This window comes from Mus caroli, unplaced genomic scaffold (assembly GCF_978045245.1).
Source record: "Mus caroli unplaced genomic scaffold, Mus_caroli_1 scaffold_13, whole genome shotgun sequence".
NCBI classification, from domain to species: Eukaryota; Metazoa; Chordata; class Mammalia; order Rodentia; family Muridae; genus Mus; species Mus caroli.
Genome location: NW_028227268.1, coordinates 25,089,552 through 25,109,346, shown reverse-complemented (window position 1 = coordinate 25,109,346; position 19,795 = coordinate 25,089,552). Strand labels below are relative to the sequence as shown.

At 42.8% G+C, this 19,795-nt stretch overlaps 1 protein-coding gene across 2 annotated transcripts in view; it reads right to left on the bottom strand.

Moving 5' to 3' along the window:
• Npepps (aminopeptidase puromycin sensitive) overlaps positions 1 to 19,795 on the bottom strand; it is a 79,380-nt gene that overhangs the window by 4,326 nt on the left and 55,259 nt on the right. For both annotated transcript variants that reach the window (XM_021176671.3, XM_029483394.2), the window contains exons 14-22: positions 18,869 to 18,932; positions 15,804 to 15,943; positions 13,901 to 14,035; positions 12,200 to 12,419; positions 7,897 to 8,039; positions 7,193 to 7,249; positions 3,612 to 3,719; positions 2,884 to 3,039; positions 2,144 to 2,191 (exon numbers count right to left, since the gene is read on the bottom strand). In XM_021176671.3, coding sequence (XP_021032330.1) covers positions 2,144 to 2,191; positions 2,884 to 3,039; positions 3,612 to 3,719; positions 7,193 to 7,249; positions 7,897 to 8,039; positions 12,200 to 12,419; positions 13,901 to 14,035; positions 15,804 to 15,943; positions 18,869 to 18,932 — 1,071 coding nt within the window. The remainder of the gene's footprint in view (positions 1 to 2,143; positions 2,192 to 2,883; positions 3,040 to 3,611; positions 3,720 to 7,192; positions 7,250 to 7,896; positions 8,040 to 12,199; positions 12,420 to 13,900; positions 14,036 to 15,803; positions 15,944 to 18,868; positions 18,933 to 19,795) is intronic.

The window sequence follows — 19,795 nt, the reverse complement described above, 5'->3', positions numbered from 1 at the left end:
GAGATGGCTCAGTGGTTAAGAACACTGACTGCTCTGCCCTTCCAGCAACCACATGGTGGCTCACAGCCATTTGTAATGGGATCCGATGCCCTCTTCTGGTGTGTCTAAAGACAGCTACAGTGCACTCATATACATAAAAAACACCAAGCTATTTTCTAGCTAGTTCATCTGCTCTCACGGCAAACAAAGCATCTGAAACCACAAACCAGCACATGGCCAAAGGCTGTCCTGGCGTAAACTTCAGATACCAACAGCCTGATTTACAGAGAAGACAACGGCTCTGTAGGCTTCTCAGGACTAGAGTGACACAGCAAACAGACAGCACCAGCATTATCATGGCCAACACCCATTGACAGTCTCTCTACACATTCTTGTTGCTAAATTTACTATATAAACCAGGCTAGCCTTAGAGACCTGCCTGCCCCAGCTCCCAAGTGCTGGGCTCAAAGGCAGGCCCCACAAGGAGGGTATCCTTGGCTCTTTTTCTTCTCTTAGGCTCTCAGCCTTCCTAACACTGTAACTCTTTAATACAGTTCCTGTCTTGTTGTGACCTGCAACCATAAATTATTTTCATTGCTACTTTGTAATTTTGTTACTGTTACGAATTGTAATGTAAATATCCATATTTCCTGATGGTCTTCTTTCAGGCCCCTGTGAAAGGGTCATTTGACAGCAGTCTCCTTCCACAGGTTGAGAAATGCTGCCTTAGGTGGTCAGAACACACAGAAATACTGTTGAATTAACGATTAACGAAAGCCAGGTGTGGTGGCTCATAAATCATTATGTAACCCTGAACTTCTGAGGCTGAAGTAGGAGGATCACTATGAACTCAGGGCCAACTTGGGGTTCACAGTGAGTTTTAGGCAGCCTGGCTACAAGAGTAGGGCTCTAACTCACCCCATACGCTCCAATGCTTACTGGGAGTCCCACCACGACTCCATTCTCCTTCTCAGAGAAGAAGAACTACACTATATCTTTCTTGCTCAGGGAATAAGTGTCTCAACCTTCTCAAACTATCTTCCATACTGCAGCGTGACTGGCCTTGAGGCACAGCAGTCCTCCTGCCTTAACCTGACCAGCACGAGACAGTGTTCATGCACTCTTAAGTCTGCTTTACCAGCTTCACCTTGCCACTGCCCTGCTTCCTAAACCTGTTTAGGAGTCTTTTCTTCGAAGTCCCACTGCCTTTACAACGAAATTGTTCACATAACACAATATACAATGTAGATTAAATGACATCTGAAATCAAGTATTTCACTGTTTTCTCAAGACCTAAAAAATAGTAAAATGTATTCCTGTTTTCTTCCCCTTTGTTTTGTTTGTTTTTGTTTTCAAACAGGTGTAGTCCTGGCTATCCTCGAACTTGCTCTGTAGACCAGGGTAGCCTCAGACTCAGATCCATTTGTCTCTGTGTTTAGGTCTGAGCCACTCTGCCTGGCTATAAATAAAACTTATCCCTAACAATGGTCCCCACAGTGAACCAGATCACAGCTCTCAGTATTGCCTCCAAGCAGATAATGTACCGACAGCACACATGATGATGAAGTTTATAGTATAATGTAGTTTTGCTTTTCCCACTCAGAATAAATCTGTCCCCCAAATGCTGACATTTACCAGGTCAGGATCTACACAAAACTAATTATCTCTCTACTGTAGACTCTTCAGATATTGAAGGCAAAGTCAAATCTGTCTAAGACACAAGAACCCACAAAAGCGCACCACCCCAACACTCTTTAGAGCATTAGAACAAGGTTCCTGGGGCTTGAGAGACAGCTCAGGTGAAAGACACCTATTGCTCCAGAGGACCTAAGTCCTTAGCATCCACATGGTGGCTCACAACTTCCCAGAAGTCTAGATCCAGGGGACCCTATGCCCGCCCTCTTCTGATATCCATGGGTATCAAGCAAGCATGGAGTACATACACATATACATACAGGCAACACACACATATATACAAAATAAAGTAAGAAAGAAAGACAGAGAAAGAGAGAAGAGGAGGAGGAGGGGAGGAGGAAGAGGAGGAGGAGAAGGAAGAAGAGAGAGAGGGAGGAAATGAGGGAGGGAGGGAAAAGAAAAAAGAAAGAAAGGGAGGTTCATTTATGCTCTGGACTGAAAACTGAGAAGTTAATAGTACCGTACTTACCTTAACTTCTCCAGCCATTTTATCAACTGCAAACCCCTCAACTGAGAGCTGAAAACAAAGCAGAGGTTTTAAATAGTTTAGAGAAACAAACAGACTAGACAGAAACTTCCACTTACCCCAAAGACAATCAATTCTGTTCTCCCGACTCTGGTTTGTTACACAGAAGATAAGATGGGGATGTACATGCTTATAAAACAAACCTCAGTAACTATTTGAGAGATTTTTGTTTTGCGGTTTTTTGCTGGGGCTTGAATTCACAGCCAGTGTGGCACAAGCCTATGAGTGAGCTGCAAGCACAGCCCTTGAGGAACCCTTTATTTGAAGGTAGGAGTGGGAGTTTGGGTCTTGCTATGTAGCCATGGCTACTTTCACACTCCAAGCAATCCTCCTGTCTCAGCTTCTGCAGTGCCGAGGTTACAAGCACAGTCCACCACGGCTGGCTGAAGAAATGTGGGAAGAATAAAGAGCCGAACTCTCGGGTCTAACACAGACGTTCCCATCCCGTGGATCACACAGCAGGTGTCCTGCACAGCAGGTGTTTACATTATAATTCCTAACAGTAGCAAAGTTATAGTTATAAAGGAGCAATTAAATAATCTGGTAGCTGGGGGTCATTGTAACATGAGGAACAGTATTAGAGTGTTGGCATTAGGGAAGGTTGAGAGCCAATGGTCTAATGGATCATGGATTATCATTCAATAGCATTCAAGGTTAGCAAGCTGCTCACGACTCCTACATACCTTTATTAATCTGGATATTAGGAACCCGCCCTGGTACCGGTTGTGAAGCTCCTCCCAGTTGTCCTTGATGAATTTCCAAGCAGCTTTCCTCCCATGCTTGCTGCCTCCAGCCACTCCACCAATCACCGACACAGTGTCCTGTGGACGGACCTCTTCCTAAGGCGGGGAAAAAAAAAGAACTAGCAGCCCAGCTCTCTAGAGTACCTCCAGGAACCAGAGAATACAACAGACTGTTGGAAAACTTAAGCAACAGCAGAGGAAGCACTCACCCCAGGGAGGGAAAGGGATTCCAAAGGCCTCCACTTTCTCTTCAACCTGTTCTAATTCTCACTACTAGGGAGAGGGCAGATCAGCACAGTAGCCAAGCCTCACAACCTGACTCAATATCTGGAAACCACAGATGGAAGGAAGACCTGCTCACCTCCTCTCATCCCCACCCCATCCCTGCCATACAAAATAAAGCAATAATAAAATGAAAACCAAACAAAAGCTCCGACCAGCTTCCCCAAAATATCAGGAGTGTGCTGAGCCAGATACTTGACACACATCATGGAACACCAGTTCTCTTTCCAGACAGAGTATCTCTATGTAGCTGTCATTCTGTAGACCAGGATGGCCTCAAGCTCAGAGATCCTCCTATTCCTGCCCCGTGAGTGCTGGGGTTAAAGGCGCGTGCCCCCACCTCATGGCTCAGCAGCAGTTCTCCTGCAATCCAACATATTACTTACTGAAAGTGCAAAAGTGAGGACTTTTTGAATCAGTTCAGGTGAAAGAGTAGCCCCAAGAACTCTTTCAATTCTGTTTTTCTCTTCTTGCATATCAGCTTGTTTGTGAAGCTACAGGGAAAAAATAAAGAGGAACAGTTAGCTCTTCCCTGGATCCCAGGCATGTTCACACCGGCTTCTCTTCCACTGAGGTGGAACCTCTGCTCTGCCTTCTCCCTGGGTAGGACTGACCGGTGGGGCACTGCACTACACCACTTAGTACTTTGCTACTGTGGCTGGGCACTAAAGCCTGCATCCGCCACAGCGGTAAGGCACGAGATGTAGGTGTGCATCAGTCAGACAGCGTCTCAGCTCTCCAGGCTAACATAAAGGTCTAACGAGTCTAACTGCCATGCTCAGTCTTTACATCACCGACACCTGACTAATGCTTTGTATTAGATAAAGAACTATCACTTAACTATCATTAATTTAGCCTGTGAAGCTGAAAATAATTAGACATCTAGTAGCTGGATGCTGTTAATTACTCAAATGAGAAAAAAATGCATTAATAATGGGGAAGTGGAGGCAGAAGGATCAGAAATTTTAGGACATCTTTGGCAACACAACTTGAAGCCAACCTTGTTTACATGAGACCCTGTCCCCCCAAAATAAAAAAGACAAATCAAGAGCCGGGCGTGGTGGCGCACGCCTTTAATCCCAGCACTCGGGAGGCAGAGGCAGGCGGATTTCTGAGTTCGAGGCCAGCCTGGTCTACAAAGTGAGTTCCAGGACAGCCAAGGCTACACAGAGAAACCCTGCCTCGAAAAAAAAAAAAAAAAAAAGACAAATCAAAAAGATATATTGTAGAATGTTGCCTAAAATGTGTGTCTGTGTGTCCATGTGCCTGTGTTGGCTCTGCTCCCCACCAGTGCACCTGTGGAGGGCAGAGGTTACTGCCAAGAGTCTTCCTGTACTGCTGTCCACCTTGTTTGTAGAGTCAGGATCTCTCAGTGAATCTGGAACTTGCCATCTCAACTCGAATAGTCGGCCCGTAAGCTGACTACCTCTGCCCATTGTGCTGGGTTAAAGAGATGTGCACCACTGCACCTGGCCCTTACACACGGACTCCGGACTCCAAACTGAGGTTTTCTTGCTGTGCAGCAAGCTTTTTACCTACAAAACCATCTCTTCAACCCTGAAAGTCACACAGGATTATTTGGAGTTGGAGAGGTAGCTCTGAAGTTAAGAGCACTGGCTGCTCTTGCAGAGGGCCTGGGTTTGGTTCTCAGCACACACATGGTGGCTCATAACTGCCTATTAACTCTAGCTTCAGGAGGGACCAGAAGTCCTCTTCTGAGCTATGCAGGATACCAAGCACACGTGTGGTACAAAGACATATATGCAGGCAAAACATTCATACACATTTAAAGAAAAGAAAGAAAATACAAAACCCAGACTATGTATTTGTTTTGAGACAAGGTCTCATTATGCAAACCTGGATAGTCTAGAACTCCCCCAACACTTTTTAAAAAGAGTTATTTATTTTATGTATATGAGTACACTGAAGCTGTCTTCAGACACACTAGAAGAGTGTGCCAGACCCCATTACAGATGGTTTGATTGTGAGCCACCATGTGGGTGCTGGGAATTGAACTCAGGACCTCTGGAAGAGCAGTCAGTGCTCTTGACTATTGAGCCATCGCTTCATCCCAGACATATTTATTTTTATTTTATGTACATGAGGGTTGGCCTATAAGTGCATTGTATGTGCATCTGGTACCCTCAAATGCCAGTAGACGGTGCCAGACCCCATAGAACTGGAGTTATGGAGAGTCACACATGGGTGCTGGGGATGAACCTAGGTTTCTGTAAGAGCAGCAAGTACCCTTAACCATTAAGTGATCCCTCCAGAATTAGTGAGAACCTGTTTGTTGTTGAGGCAGGGTTCTCATATAATTCAGCTGGCCTTGAATTCTCTGTGTAGCTCAAGATGACCTTGAACTCCTGAACGCTTTACTTTCCAAGTGTTCCACTCACTGCTGTGTGCTAACATGCCTAGCTTACATGTAAATCTTTTAATGAATACACAGTTCTGATGGGTGACTTGGGTATTTAGGCAAATTTTTACATAATTACCTGATGACAGATGTAAGCTTATTTTGACCCTCCCACCTCTAATATAGACACCATGATTTTTTTTTTTAAAGATTTATTTATTTATTACATGTAAGTACACTGTAGCTGTCTTCAGACACTCCAGAAGAGGACGCCAGATCTCGTTACAGATGGTTGTGAGCCACCATGTGGTTGCTGGGATTTGAACTCCGGACCTTTGGAAGAGCAGTCGGGTGCTCTTACCCACTGAGCCATCTCACCAGCCCACCATGATTTTTCTTAACAGACTGGAAATGAATGCACAGGGACAGGATGGGACTTGTCCCAAGTACCACTCACATCTCATTTTCTCACCCTCCCTCTTTCTCTGGCTCTTCTTCTCCATGCTGGAATGGAACCCAGATCCTTGCATATAACAAAGCAAAGTGCCGTCCAGTTTTTAAAAGTTGATTGGCCAGGCAGTAGTGGCGCACGCCTTTAATCCCAGCACTTGGGAGACAGAGGCAGGTGGATCTTTGAGTTCGAGGCCAGCCTGGTCTACAGAGTGAGTTCCAGGACAGCCAGGGTTATACAGAGAAACCCTGTCTTAAAAAACCAAAAAACAGCCGGGCGTGGTGGCGCACGCCTTTAATCCCAGCACTCGGGAGGCAGAGGCAGGCGGATTTCTGAGTTCGAGGCCAGCCTGGTCTACAAAGTGAGTTCCAGGACAGCCAGGGCTACACAGAGAAACCCTGTCTCGAAAAACCAAAAACAAAAAAACAAAAAAACAAACAAACAAACAAAAAAAACCAAAAAACTGGGCTGGTGAGATGGCTCAGTGGGTAAGAGCACCCGACTGCTCTTCCGAAGGTCCAGAGTTCAAATCCCAGCAACCACATGGTGGCTCACAACCATCCGTAACGAGATCTGGCGTCCTCTTCTGGAGTGTCTGAAGACAGCTACAGTGTACTTACATATAATAATAAATAAATAAATAAAAAACAAAACAAAACAAAACAAAAAACCTGGACATAGGTGGCACCCTGCAATTTCAGCACTTGAAGCACAAGGGTCGGAAATTCAATGCCACTCTGCAGCGTCAGTCATGCATGAGGACGTGGGATCAGCCTTACATTTCAGGGTTAAGGTTCAGGTACTCAAGTTGTGCAGGGAAACCAACAAATAAACCTGAACCCCAGGGTCTGTGGTACTGGGATCTGTGCCTCCATCGGGCATACTAGACTAATAGCTTCCCCATTATGCTCAATTCCCAGAGCTCTTTACATTTTAGTCTTAGTAGGATCTCACAAAGTTATCCAGTCTGTCCTTGAACTCCTTCTGTAGTCCAGGTAGAACTTAAACTCTCTGGCCTCCTGCTTTATTCTCCTCACTAGCTGAGATTACAAGCCAAATCCAGCACATCTATCTCTTTGCCCAGGCTCTCCTCCACCTCCAAGTACACATCCAAGCTCAAATGCAGACGTCTGGAGACCTTTCCCAAATATACTCACCTTCAGCATGATATCTAAGGTAGCGCCATCCCCATGCTTTAAAACAGTGAGATAGACCTACAAAAGAACACCAGGAAAAAAGAAGTCATTTGAGTTACAAGTATTTCATTATAAATAGTCTAATGCTAAGATAAAAAGAAGATGGGCATGTTGGCAAAGGCCTACTGTTGTACAACTGGAGGTTGGGGGTGAGTCAGAAAGGAAAAGGATCGTAAGTTCAATGCCTTTGTGGGATACACAGTAAGAGTATGGGTAAAACAAAACTGGGCTACAAGGCCAGTTTAAAAATTACGTATCAATGCAAAGACAGACAGACAGACTATGGTTATCAGTCACTGGTGGTGGACAATCACACAGTGCTGTCATGTGCAGACAAGATCTTGCAGCAGTTCTCTCAGAAATGCACCAAGTTAGTCACCTTGCAGCACTGATGTGCTACTGGAGAAACAAAGGAGAGGATGGCTGCAAACTACCCAAGCAGCCTTTGTTCACAGTGAGACAGGGTGTGAGTGTCAGTTCTTAGGCCAATTTTAACTCACAAATTAAAACTGATACCTACAATTCAATGGGATTTATTATTATCCTTTTTTCCTTTTCCCCAGACAGGGTCACTTGCTGACCTCTGTCTCTGCCTCCTGAGTACTGGGATTAAAGGAGTGTGCTACCACACCCAGCTGTCAGGGGAATTTATTACAATAACTCACAGGACTCCTTAGATCAGCAGAAAGAATCTGTTTCCCTTCCACGTGCTCCTTAAACCGACGACGGGCTTCTTCCAAAGTTGCCTTATGGCCTGCTTTTCCCAGTTTGCCCAGCACCAAGCCCCTCAGGAGTGCATCTAGATGACCTGGTGGAGAAGTGAAGATACAGACAACATGAGAAGCCTGCTTTGACAATGTACAAGTTACATAGGTTGTAACTGTGATACCAAGTCTATGGTCTTGAACAAACACAATCAACCACTCTAGTACTTATGAGAATACTTGATTTAGTTTATCAAATTGTAAGAAGAAAGGAATAAACATACTAGACAAGCAAACAAATTTGCTGACTTAGTGTGGACTCATAGGTACCAGATACCGGAGCCTCGTAATGTAGTTATACTGTTAAAAACCAGTGAAAAGGGAAGACACACAAGTTTCACTCAAGGTTTCTTTAAAAAATATTTATTTATTTATTTTATGTATGTGAGTACACTGTCACTGTCTTTGGACACACCAGAAGAAGGCATCAGATTCCACTACAGATGGTTCTGAGCCACTATGTGGTTGCTGGGAATTGAACTCAGGACCTCTGGTTAAGAGCAGTCAGTGCTCTTAACCGCTGAGCCATCTCTCCAGCTCTTCAAAGCTTTTTAAAAAATGTTCTTTGTTCAATAAACTAAAGCCTTAGATTTTAAAGTACTGGAGGATGAATGGATTCATCCTCCAGTACAGCACAATTACCAAAGCCATACCTCCAACTCAGTGTCACTGTCACTGTGATAAAGCCATACCTCCAACTCAGTGTCACTGTCACTGTGATAAAAACCTCCATGAAAGCACCAGGGATACAGCTTTGTGGTAGAGCATGGCAGAGGTATTTGCATAGAAAAGTAATTTTATTTGGGCATATAGCTTATACTACAAGGCAGGTCAGATTCCCTGGAATTAGAATTACAGATGGCTGTGAACTGAGCCTTGTCCTCTGCAAGAGCTATAAGGACTCTTAACTGCTAAGTCAGCTCTCTAGCTCCTGTGACAGAGTGTGTACATATGGGTACATATTTGTGTGTCCATACATGTGGAGGGCAGGCCAACCTTGGGTGTTTTATTTTTCACATAGGGTCTTACTCCTTGGTCTTGTCTGTCTAGGAACTCTCTTTGAAGAGCAGGCTGGCCTCATCATCACAGAGATCTACCTCTTCTGTCTCCCGAGTGCTGAGATAAGTCTGTGTGCCAGAACCCTGGTCACTTCACTCTTGAAGACATTATATCTCTCTGGAATGGAACCCTACAGATCTACTTCTCCTTTCCTCAGTGTGTGTGTGTGTGTGTGTGTGTGTGTCGGGGCCGGGGCCGGGGGTGGGTCCACAAGCACATGTCACTGCTCCAGGCTATCTTCCTGGGATTAAACACAGGTCTTCAGGTATGCACTCTTAGAAACAGAGCTGAGCTATCTCCCCAGCCCTTACTGGGAATCTGCTACTGATTTATGTTGTAGGTCAAAGCAACATAAGAACTATTTGCTCTTTAATCCCCCTGTCTGTACAGCTACAGAACAAAGGCATTCACCCTGTATTCACTCCAAATCAAAGATTTTACACATTATTATTTCCACAGACAAGTGCGGCATCCAGGAAGCAGGCTGTGTGTGTCCCTTCCTCTCTGCTGAGCTGTCACTATGTATGTTCTCTCTAAAGCTAACGACTTGCTGGGTCTGGACTCCTCTCAATGACTCAGTTGCCATACATCAGTAACCTTCTACCTTTCTCATCACACTCATGTTTCTAGTACCACTGCATTTTGCTCCCCTTGATAACCTTCAACTTCCCTATATACTCTGGTGTCATTCTCTCCTTAAAGAACATTTCTTCTCCAATCCCACGTCAAGTCTATTCCTGTGGCCAACAAAATTCCTTTTACAGAGTTGTCTATATACACTGTCTCCAATTCCTCCCACTATGGAGAATCTATTATAGGCATACCACTTCACAGAATCTGTTAACCAAAATTGTTAATTCTCTATTACTTTCTGCTTGTGGCAACCAACACAGCTTACCACTTTCCCTCGACCTTAAAATACAATACTTTGAAATTATGGGCCACTCTACTTTCTCCTGATGCTCCTCAGAGGCCAGTCAGTTTCTTTTGTGATTCTTCACCCTCTTCTCACAGAGCCTCATAACCCAGAGCGGTGGTTAACTCTCTATGACACTGAGGATGGCTCCTGATCCTCCCACTTCTACCTCCTAGGGCTAATGGTGTGGACCACCATGCCTCTTCTCTCTTTTGTTTCTTGAAATAAAAGAGCCATAGGTAAACCAGGCTGGCCTTGAATGTTTCTGCTTCCTGATTACAGGCATGCTTAGCTTTTCTTCTGCCAATCTCTAACTCTTGAATTTAGATATAGTCCTCAAACATCTCTCTATCTATTCTTAGTCCTTAGGTGGTTTCTTACAGTTTCACAGTTATAAATCCTACCTACATGCTATTAGCTCCAAACTGTATTTACCTAGCCTTCATCTCCAGGCATTCTCAAATGTAGCCAATGAACCCAATCTGAAAGACCCTAAACTAAACTCCTGACTCTCTTTTGCAACCAAACTTGCTTCTATAGCCAATTTTGTTTTTCCTTGGCTGACCTGGGACCTGGAACTCTTTGTGCCTGTCCCTCTACAAGTAGTATTTTGGGGGGAGGGGGACATGAGTGGCTGTGTGTCTGTGTGTTCTAGACATGGTTCTTGTGTGCAACAGCCCTGACTGTCCTGGAACTTGCTCTGCACACCAGGGTGTCCTCAACTAAGACATCCGCTTGTCTCTGCCTTCCAAGTGCTAGGATTAAAGGTAAGCGCCACTGCGGGCCACCTAAGTAGTCTTAATCTGATGAGTCCTCTTTTTACCACACTCAGTCCTCCAAAACCACAGAGAGAAGGCATCACTTGTATGTGCTAACAGCAACTAAGTGGAATACTCAAATAGCCTTCCAAATGATTTCCCTTCAGTTTCATAGTCACATGAATTAAATCATGTTCCTCTGATCAAAACTTTTAAAACTAGCATCTTGCATCACAAAATGTGAAAAACAAGGAACTTTGCTTCAGGCTGCGTCCCTGTAAGGGAGTCATTGACTTGCCATGGGTCTCTCATTTCTTCCCCAGTCCTGACCTCATCAGCCTTCCGGTTTTTCGTTGAACACTCTGGGCATGCTCTTGCTTTAGATTCTTGTTACTTGCTGGGCCCTCTGGTCTGGACCAAGTTTGCTCTGCACTTGTATCTCTCTTTCTCTCAGTTCTCCATTTATGCTCAAAGATCAGTTATTAGGGAGGGTTGGTTTTTCTCCAACTAATTTATCAAACACTGGCTTAGCACTCCTTATTCACACTATCTAATTTTACTTGTGATACTATATGCTACCTTAATATAATTTGCTGTGTCTCCCATTAGAATGTAAGCTATACAGGACAACTGCCAGTTTGTAAAATAGCACCTGCCTTTTACTAGTTACATAAATATTAGGTGAATATGAAGGAAAGGCAGTGGCAAGAACTGGATACTATTACTGTTCTTATTTTTTAAAATCCCAGATCAATGTAATGGTCTGGGAGTAGATCACTGGCAGAGTTTAGCATAGACTAGGCTCCTGGGTAAACCCATTGCTGTAAGAAGAAAAAAAAATAAGGGGGCTGGAGATATGAGATGGCTAAAGCGGTTAAGAGCACTGACTGCTCTTCCAGAGGTCCTGAGTTCAATTCCCAGCAACCACATGATGGCTCACAACCATCTGTAATGGGATCTGATGCCCTCTTCTGGTGTGTCTAAAGGCAGCTACAGTGTACTCATATACATAAAATAAATAAATCTTTAGAAATAAAATAAAATAAATCCTAGATTAAGATTATTCAGGAGATAACACCTCATTTAGTAAGCAGATGGTGACAAGTGAATGGATTTAAACCCTCCAAATTACCACTTTCACCATTTAAATCACAACTGTTTCAAAAGGAACATGATTATAGATAATATCATAGAAAGGCAGACAGCAATTAAAATCCTTATTTTGGAAAGCTGAACCCTGCCAAGTGTGAAGATTCATGCTGAGGCAGGAGAGTCAGTATAGGTTCCAAGGTACATGAGCTACTGTTTTGTGCTGGTGTAACAATTTCAATAGCAGGTTCAGAACACTACATTTCTGGCCAACTGAATATACTCTAAAATCTGGATACAGAGATGCTGCTAACTGTTAACCACACAGGAATAGGAAGCACTAACTTTAGATTCTTCCCAGGACAGTACATTCATCTATTACCTTCTCCAGGTTTGGGGTCCCAGCCCAATCTCTCTCCTATAGGTGAAAAGACATCTTTGACAAACTCCTGGATTTCCTCATAGAAGTCTGTGTGGGACAAGAGAGTTGAAAGAATCCCCAGGTTACAGCTCAGGTCGCTCCATACAGTATAATTGGGCTCATTCACAAAAGCCTCCATGACTTTTAGAACCTCTACTGTGCTAATGATGCCAGCTCGAGCCTGGGATAGGAAAAAACACAAATCAGCGCAGCCTTCAGACTCAGCGAGACAAAAGAAAACAAACATGCATGTGGCATTATCTACGGCTAGCAATTCTCTTGGTTTAAGAAAACGAGGCTAAGTCAGTTCAGAATACTGTTAGAATAAAAAGCCTATCATGACAACATCTTTTGTTAATTTCCTTGCTATCTATAAAAGAACACCTTAAAAAAACTTACATTGAATCTCATATTTTGGGACCAATAAAAATCAGTTAACTTCTTGTTTCTACTCAGTTTCTGGGGCATCACTTTGATGTTTTAAATTTCTTTCTTTCTTTTTAAAAATATCTTCTACCTCGAGAAAAGTTGCAAAAAACAGCTGGGGCGCTGGTTCTTGACAAAGGTTCTGCCAAGGCTTACTATGCCCACTGTGTCAACGCCAGCCTCTCCTTGCCTCACTCTAAAGGGGCAGGGACGGGAAGGCTCTGCGGAGTCAGAGTGCTTTCAGCACTGACTAACAAGACTTGGAAAAGAACTTCTATTCTAGCAGCCAACTGCACAAACAGCCTATTGTCCTGGAACAGGTCTCTCTTGGAAGTGAGATCAGCAGATGGGACGTTTGTCCATCAATGCTAATCTGCATTTATTTAGAGAAGGAATCCAATCAGCAATCACAGGGCAGGGAGACTTCAGGTCCAATTTAAAGCAACACTAGAAAGAATGATAATTTGACCACAGGCAAAGACATCCTGAAAATACCTAACCTGCTGGAGTCATAAAGACAACAATATGAATTTTGCTGCTTTAAATCCTTCCTGGAACAAAGCCAAATATGTATATAATTCTGGGCTGTTATGCTATAATTTGAGTAATAACAGACTGTTATTTAGAACATTCTTGCTTTCTCAGCGAAGTACAAGTACTACTTAAGAACAACATAAAATCACTCTGAATTAGTGTTTAAAAAATCAATAGGGAGGGGGCTGGAGAGATGGCTCAGAGGCTGCTCTTCCAGAGGTCCTGAATTCAATTCCCAGCAACCACATGGTGGCTCACAACCATCTGTAATGGGATCCAATGCCTTCTTCTGGTGAGTCTGAAGACATTAACAGTGTGCTCACATACATAAAATAAAGAAATAAATCTTACAAAAGAAAAAAATCAGTAGGGAAATCTCTTCTTGACTCATATCCATTTGTTTTTAAAAGAATGGACTTTTGTCCCTAAAAGGACAGTTTGTGGTAAGCACTGATAAGTTGAAAAACACAAAAACAAAACAAAACAAAACTGGATTAGTGAAATGAAATTTGCTTCAGACACTGATATAGGTAAAAATTTTATCAAGTTAATTAATAATTAGTCATTCACAGTCATCCCAAATTAGCTAACCTTAGACAGGAAGGACCATATCCTTCTAATATTCTTTATATAGATTTAACCATTATACCCTGTAACCAACAAAATGCATCATATGACCTAAGTGTGAGTGAGAACGCTCACCAGAGAAAAGAGGTCATTCTGTAATCCAAGTCGATCCACTGGGGGCAGAGAAAGGTCACGGATGCCTGGTAATAAACTTTCGAGCATGGCAGAGCTGTACTGGGTTCGATAAAACCCAACTGTTCCCAGATTTAGCTGAAAGGAGACAATAAATACTATTAACCACTTCCTTTCTCCTTAGTTTTCATGAGACAGGTTCTCTTTATGTAGCCCTGGCTGTTCTGGAACTTACTCTATAGGTCAAGCTGGCCTTAAACTCAAGAGATCTATCTGCCTGCCTCTGACTCCTGAGGGCTGGGATTACAGGTGAGCCGGACCGTGATCAGCTACTCCATTTTTTGTCTTTCTTTTTTTATTTTTAAAAGTTATTTATTTATTTATTTATTTATTTATTTATTTATTTATTTATTTATTTAATGAGTGTTCTGTGATTACACAAACCAGAAGAGGGAATCAGATCCTATTACAGATGATTGTAAGCCACCATTATGGGCACAGGGAATTCAACTCAGGATCCAGTTAAGAGCAGCCAATGCTCTTAACCACTGAACCATCTCTCCAGCCCCAGCCACTTCATTTTAAAAAGATATCTTTGAGTGGGTATGGTGGTCAACTTGCACTACATACTAAGTTCCAGAGCAGCTATAGCTACATAGTAAGACCCTGTCCCAAAAGAGCAACAACAACAACATAAAACAAAGAAGCAAAAAAATATTGGGGGTGATGAGGTTCAAAGCCACACCTCTCAAGTTTCCTTCCACTGAGCTAAGTCATGTCTTAAAAAAACAAACAAACAAACATAGGTAAAATGTAATTATAAAATTTACTACATAGAAGTATTGTAAAAATGGGGGTGGGGGGTGGATGGTTCAGTGGTTAAGAGCACTGGCTACTCTTCAGAGGAATTGGGTTCGAATTCCAGCATCTAGTCCAGTTTCAGGGCATCCAACCCCCTTACACAGACACACATGCAGACACAACACCAAAGCACATAAGACAAGAATAAATAATAAAAAATTATTTAAACTAATTAAACAATTCTAATCCAATTATTTTGAGTCTCTTTTATCTTTTGCTGTAGGAACTGTATCTTCATATGCTTAATTACAGTCACAGTGTACATAACTTTTTCTAATTTGTGAGAAAGTTCCATATTGTTACTTAATCTTCAAGATCATAATTTCAAATGCTAATATATTTCAGAGTATATTTTAAATATTAAAATAGAAAAATGGGTATTTCTTGGCAACTAAAATTTTGGGATAATCTATAATCCTAAGAAGAAATTGCAGCAAATTTTTTTTTTACAAAGTAAAAATAACTTACCCATTGGTGTTTTCATATTCCAGTGACAAATAGATTTTTATCTATTTCTGCTCTCACTTGAAGAAAGCTATATGAGGACAACATAGACCTGAGTCTAAAGCGTGCTTGGAACGGCAGGACAGCTTGGGTGGTTTTCAACAGTCTCTGTGTAGCCCTGGCTGTCCTTGAACTCACTCTGTAGACCAAGCTGGCTTTGAACTCCCAGTGATGCAGCACAGACTGGCTTTTTAGCAGGGGAGGCAGCTGCAGCTGCAGCACCACAGATGTTCTGTGCCGGTGCGCTATTTACTCCTCCCTTTGCTTTCTTCTTCTGAAACAGAGTCTCACCAGCCTAGGCTAGCCTCAAATGTTAACATCCTGCCTCAGACAGCTGTGTGCTGGGGTTACAGGCATACATGACCAAACCCAGTCAGCTTCTCCTCTCCATCCCTTCCTTCTATCTGCTTAGAAACGTTTCCTTAGAAAATACTTGTATAAATTGAAGAAATACAATTCAGAGTCAGCCACAAAGACATAGGAGTAAGAGAAATAAATCATTTGAGATAAAATAAAAGTAGCTTTGCCATTCTAAACTCACCTTTACCCACTGGTCTGGTTTGACATTTTTCAAAACCACACTCATCTCTGGCTTATCCATGAGTATTTTCAGTTTAGCCTGGCTGGGGTCCTCACTAGTTGAAATTGTGATAGGAACCATCCACTGAGGACAGTCTTCACCTAAGCAAGAAGAGAACAAGTAGAAAACTTGGAAAACCAGGTTACACTGAAAGAAGCAGGTAGTGAGGTAAACACAGGACTGCCACGCTGTAACCAAGACAAAACTCTCATTGTTAAATCATGCCTTCGGTAACCTCAACACTATTAGTACAAGGGACAAGATAAGATCCTACCAAAATCACACTCATCTAAAGGGGAATTTTTTTCCCTTTTGCAAAGCAATAAAGACAGCAATGATTCTACAGTCAACTTGAGGAGTCAGTGCTCTAAGATGCTTCCATTAAGGGCTCCCACTCCAGTGACACTGTGCAGAACCAATCCCGGGAACTATTTCTCTCATCCCCAAGGAGCCAAAACCATTGAAAGGTAGAGCCAGTGTCCTAGATATCAAACAGCAAAGCAGACTTTGAGTATATTAACAGAACTATTTAAAGATAGCACAGAGTCAACAATGAGTAAGCTGCATGTCTTTTTAAAAAATATATATTATTTATTTATTTATTTTTATATGAGTACACTGTCACCCTCTTCAGACACACCACAAGAAGGCATCAGATCCCATTACAGATGGTTGTGAGCCACCATGTGGTTGCTGGGATTTGAACTCAGGACCTCTGGAAGAGTAGTCAGTGCACTTAACCACTGAGCCATCTCTCCAGCCCCAAGCTGCATGTTAAAGCACTGAGATACCCAAGGTTTTAATGTCACCTGCATTGTCTTAGGGACAGAAAAACCTGCAAACCTGTCAGTATTACAACACAGATTATAAATATGAGGGAGAAAATAGCAACTGTGGCACTTAAAGACTTAACTGGCGAGTAAAGCCATAAACTGACATGTCAGACTTCTTTTTCACATTAGGCAAGGAATGCTGGAGATCAAATCCATGGCTCCTACTGAGAAGACTAGTTCAAAGTGAGACAGTGAAGAGCCGAAGGCCATTTTTCTCTACTGGATCTTGTGAACACAACATGACAGGACAGTGGTGACAAAGTGGCAGGTACACATATCTCTCCCTACTGAGACTACTATTCTAAAGAAAATGAAACTTAAGTTTCTTCAATTAAAATTAAATTGCCCGGTTAAAACTTTATAGGTAGAAAGGGTTTGATGACAAGCAGAGTTATTCAGGAAGGCGGCAGCGGTTGGGAGGACAAAGTGAGGGACTTCCACAATCTTATTTGAATTCTCACTCTTCTAAACTCATTACATAGATAACTTGGAGCAAACAAGATCTCTATACATCGCCCTGGCTGTCCTGGAATTCACTCTTGTAGACAGACTGGCCTTAAAAACCACAGAGACCTTCCTGCCTCTGCCTCCCAAAGGCTAAGACTAAAGCAACCTGACTGAGCAATTTATCCACCGTAGCCACACCTCAGCTTTAATGTGTAGAAGAAAAGTATTACTCTATCCTGAGAACGTAACGTAAGAAGCAGCTGCAGTGCCTAGGATAATGGTAAGTGAAGGCAATCGTCACTGAATTAATACTTATTAAGCCCAATCACTTAAAAAACAAAAACAAAAAACCCCTAACACAGCAAGTCCTCAGAGCAGCAGTTTCCAATCTGTGGGCCTCAACTTCTTTGGGGGTTGAATAACCCCTTTCCTAGGGGTCACACATCAGATATTCTGCATATCACATATTGACATTATGATTCATAATAGTAAGAAAATTAGTTATGAAGTAGCAGCAAAAATAATTTTTGTGGTTAGGGGAGTCACAACAAGAGGAATTGTCTTAAAGGGTTGCAGCATTAGGAAAACTGAGAACCACTGCCTTACATTTCTTGAGGTATTCCAATCCTTTTTTATTCTCTTTAAATAAGAGAGCTATACACTTTATTGTTATTTTTCTTTTCTCACGCCTAAAAATATAGCTTCTGCGAGCCACGGCCTACCGCCTGTTATATTAATTTCCTTTTAATAAACCCTTTCTTTTCTCTATTGTTATTTTTCAAGACAGGGTTTCTCTGTGTAGCCCTAGGTGTCCTGGATCTCCCTGGCAAAACCAGGCTGTTCTTGAACTCAAGAGATTTGCCTGCCTCTGACTCCGAAATGATGGGATTAAAGGCCCGTGAAGCTTGGTGGGAGACACACAATTTTAAAGACTAGGCCTAGAGTGATGGCTCAGCAGTTAAGAGCACTATAACTGTAGTCCTAGGGAATCTAATGTCCTCTTCTAGCATCCTCAGGTACCTGCACATAATTGGTACACATACAGACAAGCAGGCATACACACACATATATAAAATAACTGGGCAGCGTCGAACAGGAAGCTGAATCTGTTTTGGCACAGCTGGATGATGACTAAAGTGCCAAGGTCCAAGGGAGCCAAGCCGGACAGGTCAGCCACCCAGACCACAAGTCTCTGGAATCACAGTGGAGCAGCTGGGAAGTTGACAGCTCCTGGGACCAGGGCTGGCAGGAACCCAGCTCTGTGGAGCCACCCCTAGAAAGCACACTGCTAGCTAGTGTAACTAGGGTGGTGCAGAGCCCAGTGACAAGGGCAACCACCCCTTTGCTGCCCTGTCTGTTGGTCCCAGCGCTCAGCCCAGGCCAGACCCAGACTCGTGGGGTGAAAACAACTGGGAAGGCTTGGAGGCTGAGAGCAGACAGGTAAAGGAGGAGCTGGCACCAAAAAAGTGAGAGGAAAGTAGAAGAGAAATGGAATGTATTTATTGCACAAACCATGTGAGCCTGGTCAGCAGATCAGGCACATCTACTGTACATAGTCAAAGCCACAATAAATTCTATTTCACAATAAATAAATAAGTAGGTAGGTAAGTAAATAAATAAATAAATAAAAACTAAACTAAATCCAAAGTATAATTAGACAAATAACATGTTTCCTCTGATTTTGAAAACTGTTAGTAAGGAACCGAGATTTACTGGTCAGTTCCCTCTGAGATGGTATTTGCTCACCGCCATATGGTCCACTGGCACAAAACTTCTTCTGAGACAGCTTCAGCACTCTGTCATCTTCTACCTACAGAGGTAAAGCACAGGCTGTGACAACAATGGCGATTTGGGGTGGGAGCGTTTCTATGACAATAGAGGCAGGGAAGCAGTACAAATTATCTTCTGCAATGAGATGAGAAACTTCAGAATTGGAAAAGAAAGTCAGTCACTCTTGAGGAAAGAACCGTGAGCCACACCCCTAGCTAATAAGGAGCTGCTTTCAATTTTCTCCAGAGATGTGACCCCTGGTAAGCTGTTCATGTCCCAGTGATCGTCCCATACCCATGTGAATGCAGTAAGGTTTTAAAATGTATTTTTAAATGTCTTAAAAAGGAAAAATGTGAGGGTAGGGGTGACTTCAAGTCTAGAAATCAAAAGCAATAGCCTATGTGTTTATAAAATGCTTAAAGATGATAACTCACTTGCCATGCAGTCTCCAGCACCCATGTAAAAACTGGGGTGTGATAATGAACACTTACAACCCCAGTGTGTGCAAGGCAGACACAGAGGGTTCCTGGAGCTGGCTGTCCAGCCAACCCAGCCAAACTAATCCCAGGTCCCAGTAAAAGACCCTATCAAAAAACCAGGGTGGACAGCCTACTGACGGCCCTTCACACTCTCAAATGTGCACACTTACACTCTGCACTCAGCATCACCCACCCCACCCAAGGACAAAAGCCTTCAACAAACAGGCAGTCACTGGCCTCACTGCTCATCAATAACTACATTCTGGGATATTTCAAAGATCACACACTTGAACTTAAATCAAATGTAAAACTAAACAGATAATGATCTTAGTAAGTAAACTAAGCACAAGAGACAGAATTGAAGTCTAGGCACAGTGGTACAAGCTTTTAACCTCATCACTGGGGAGGAAAGGCAGGCAGACAG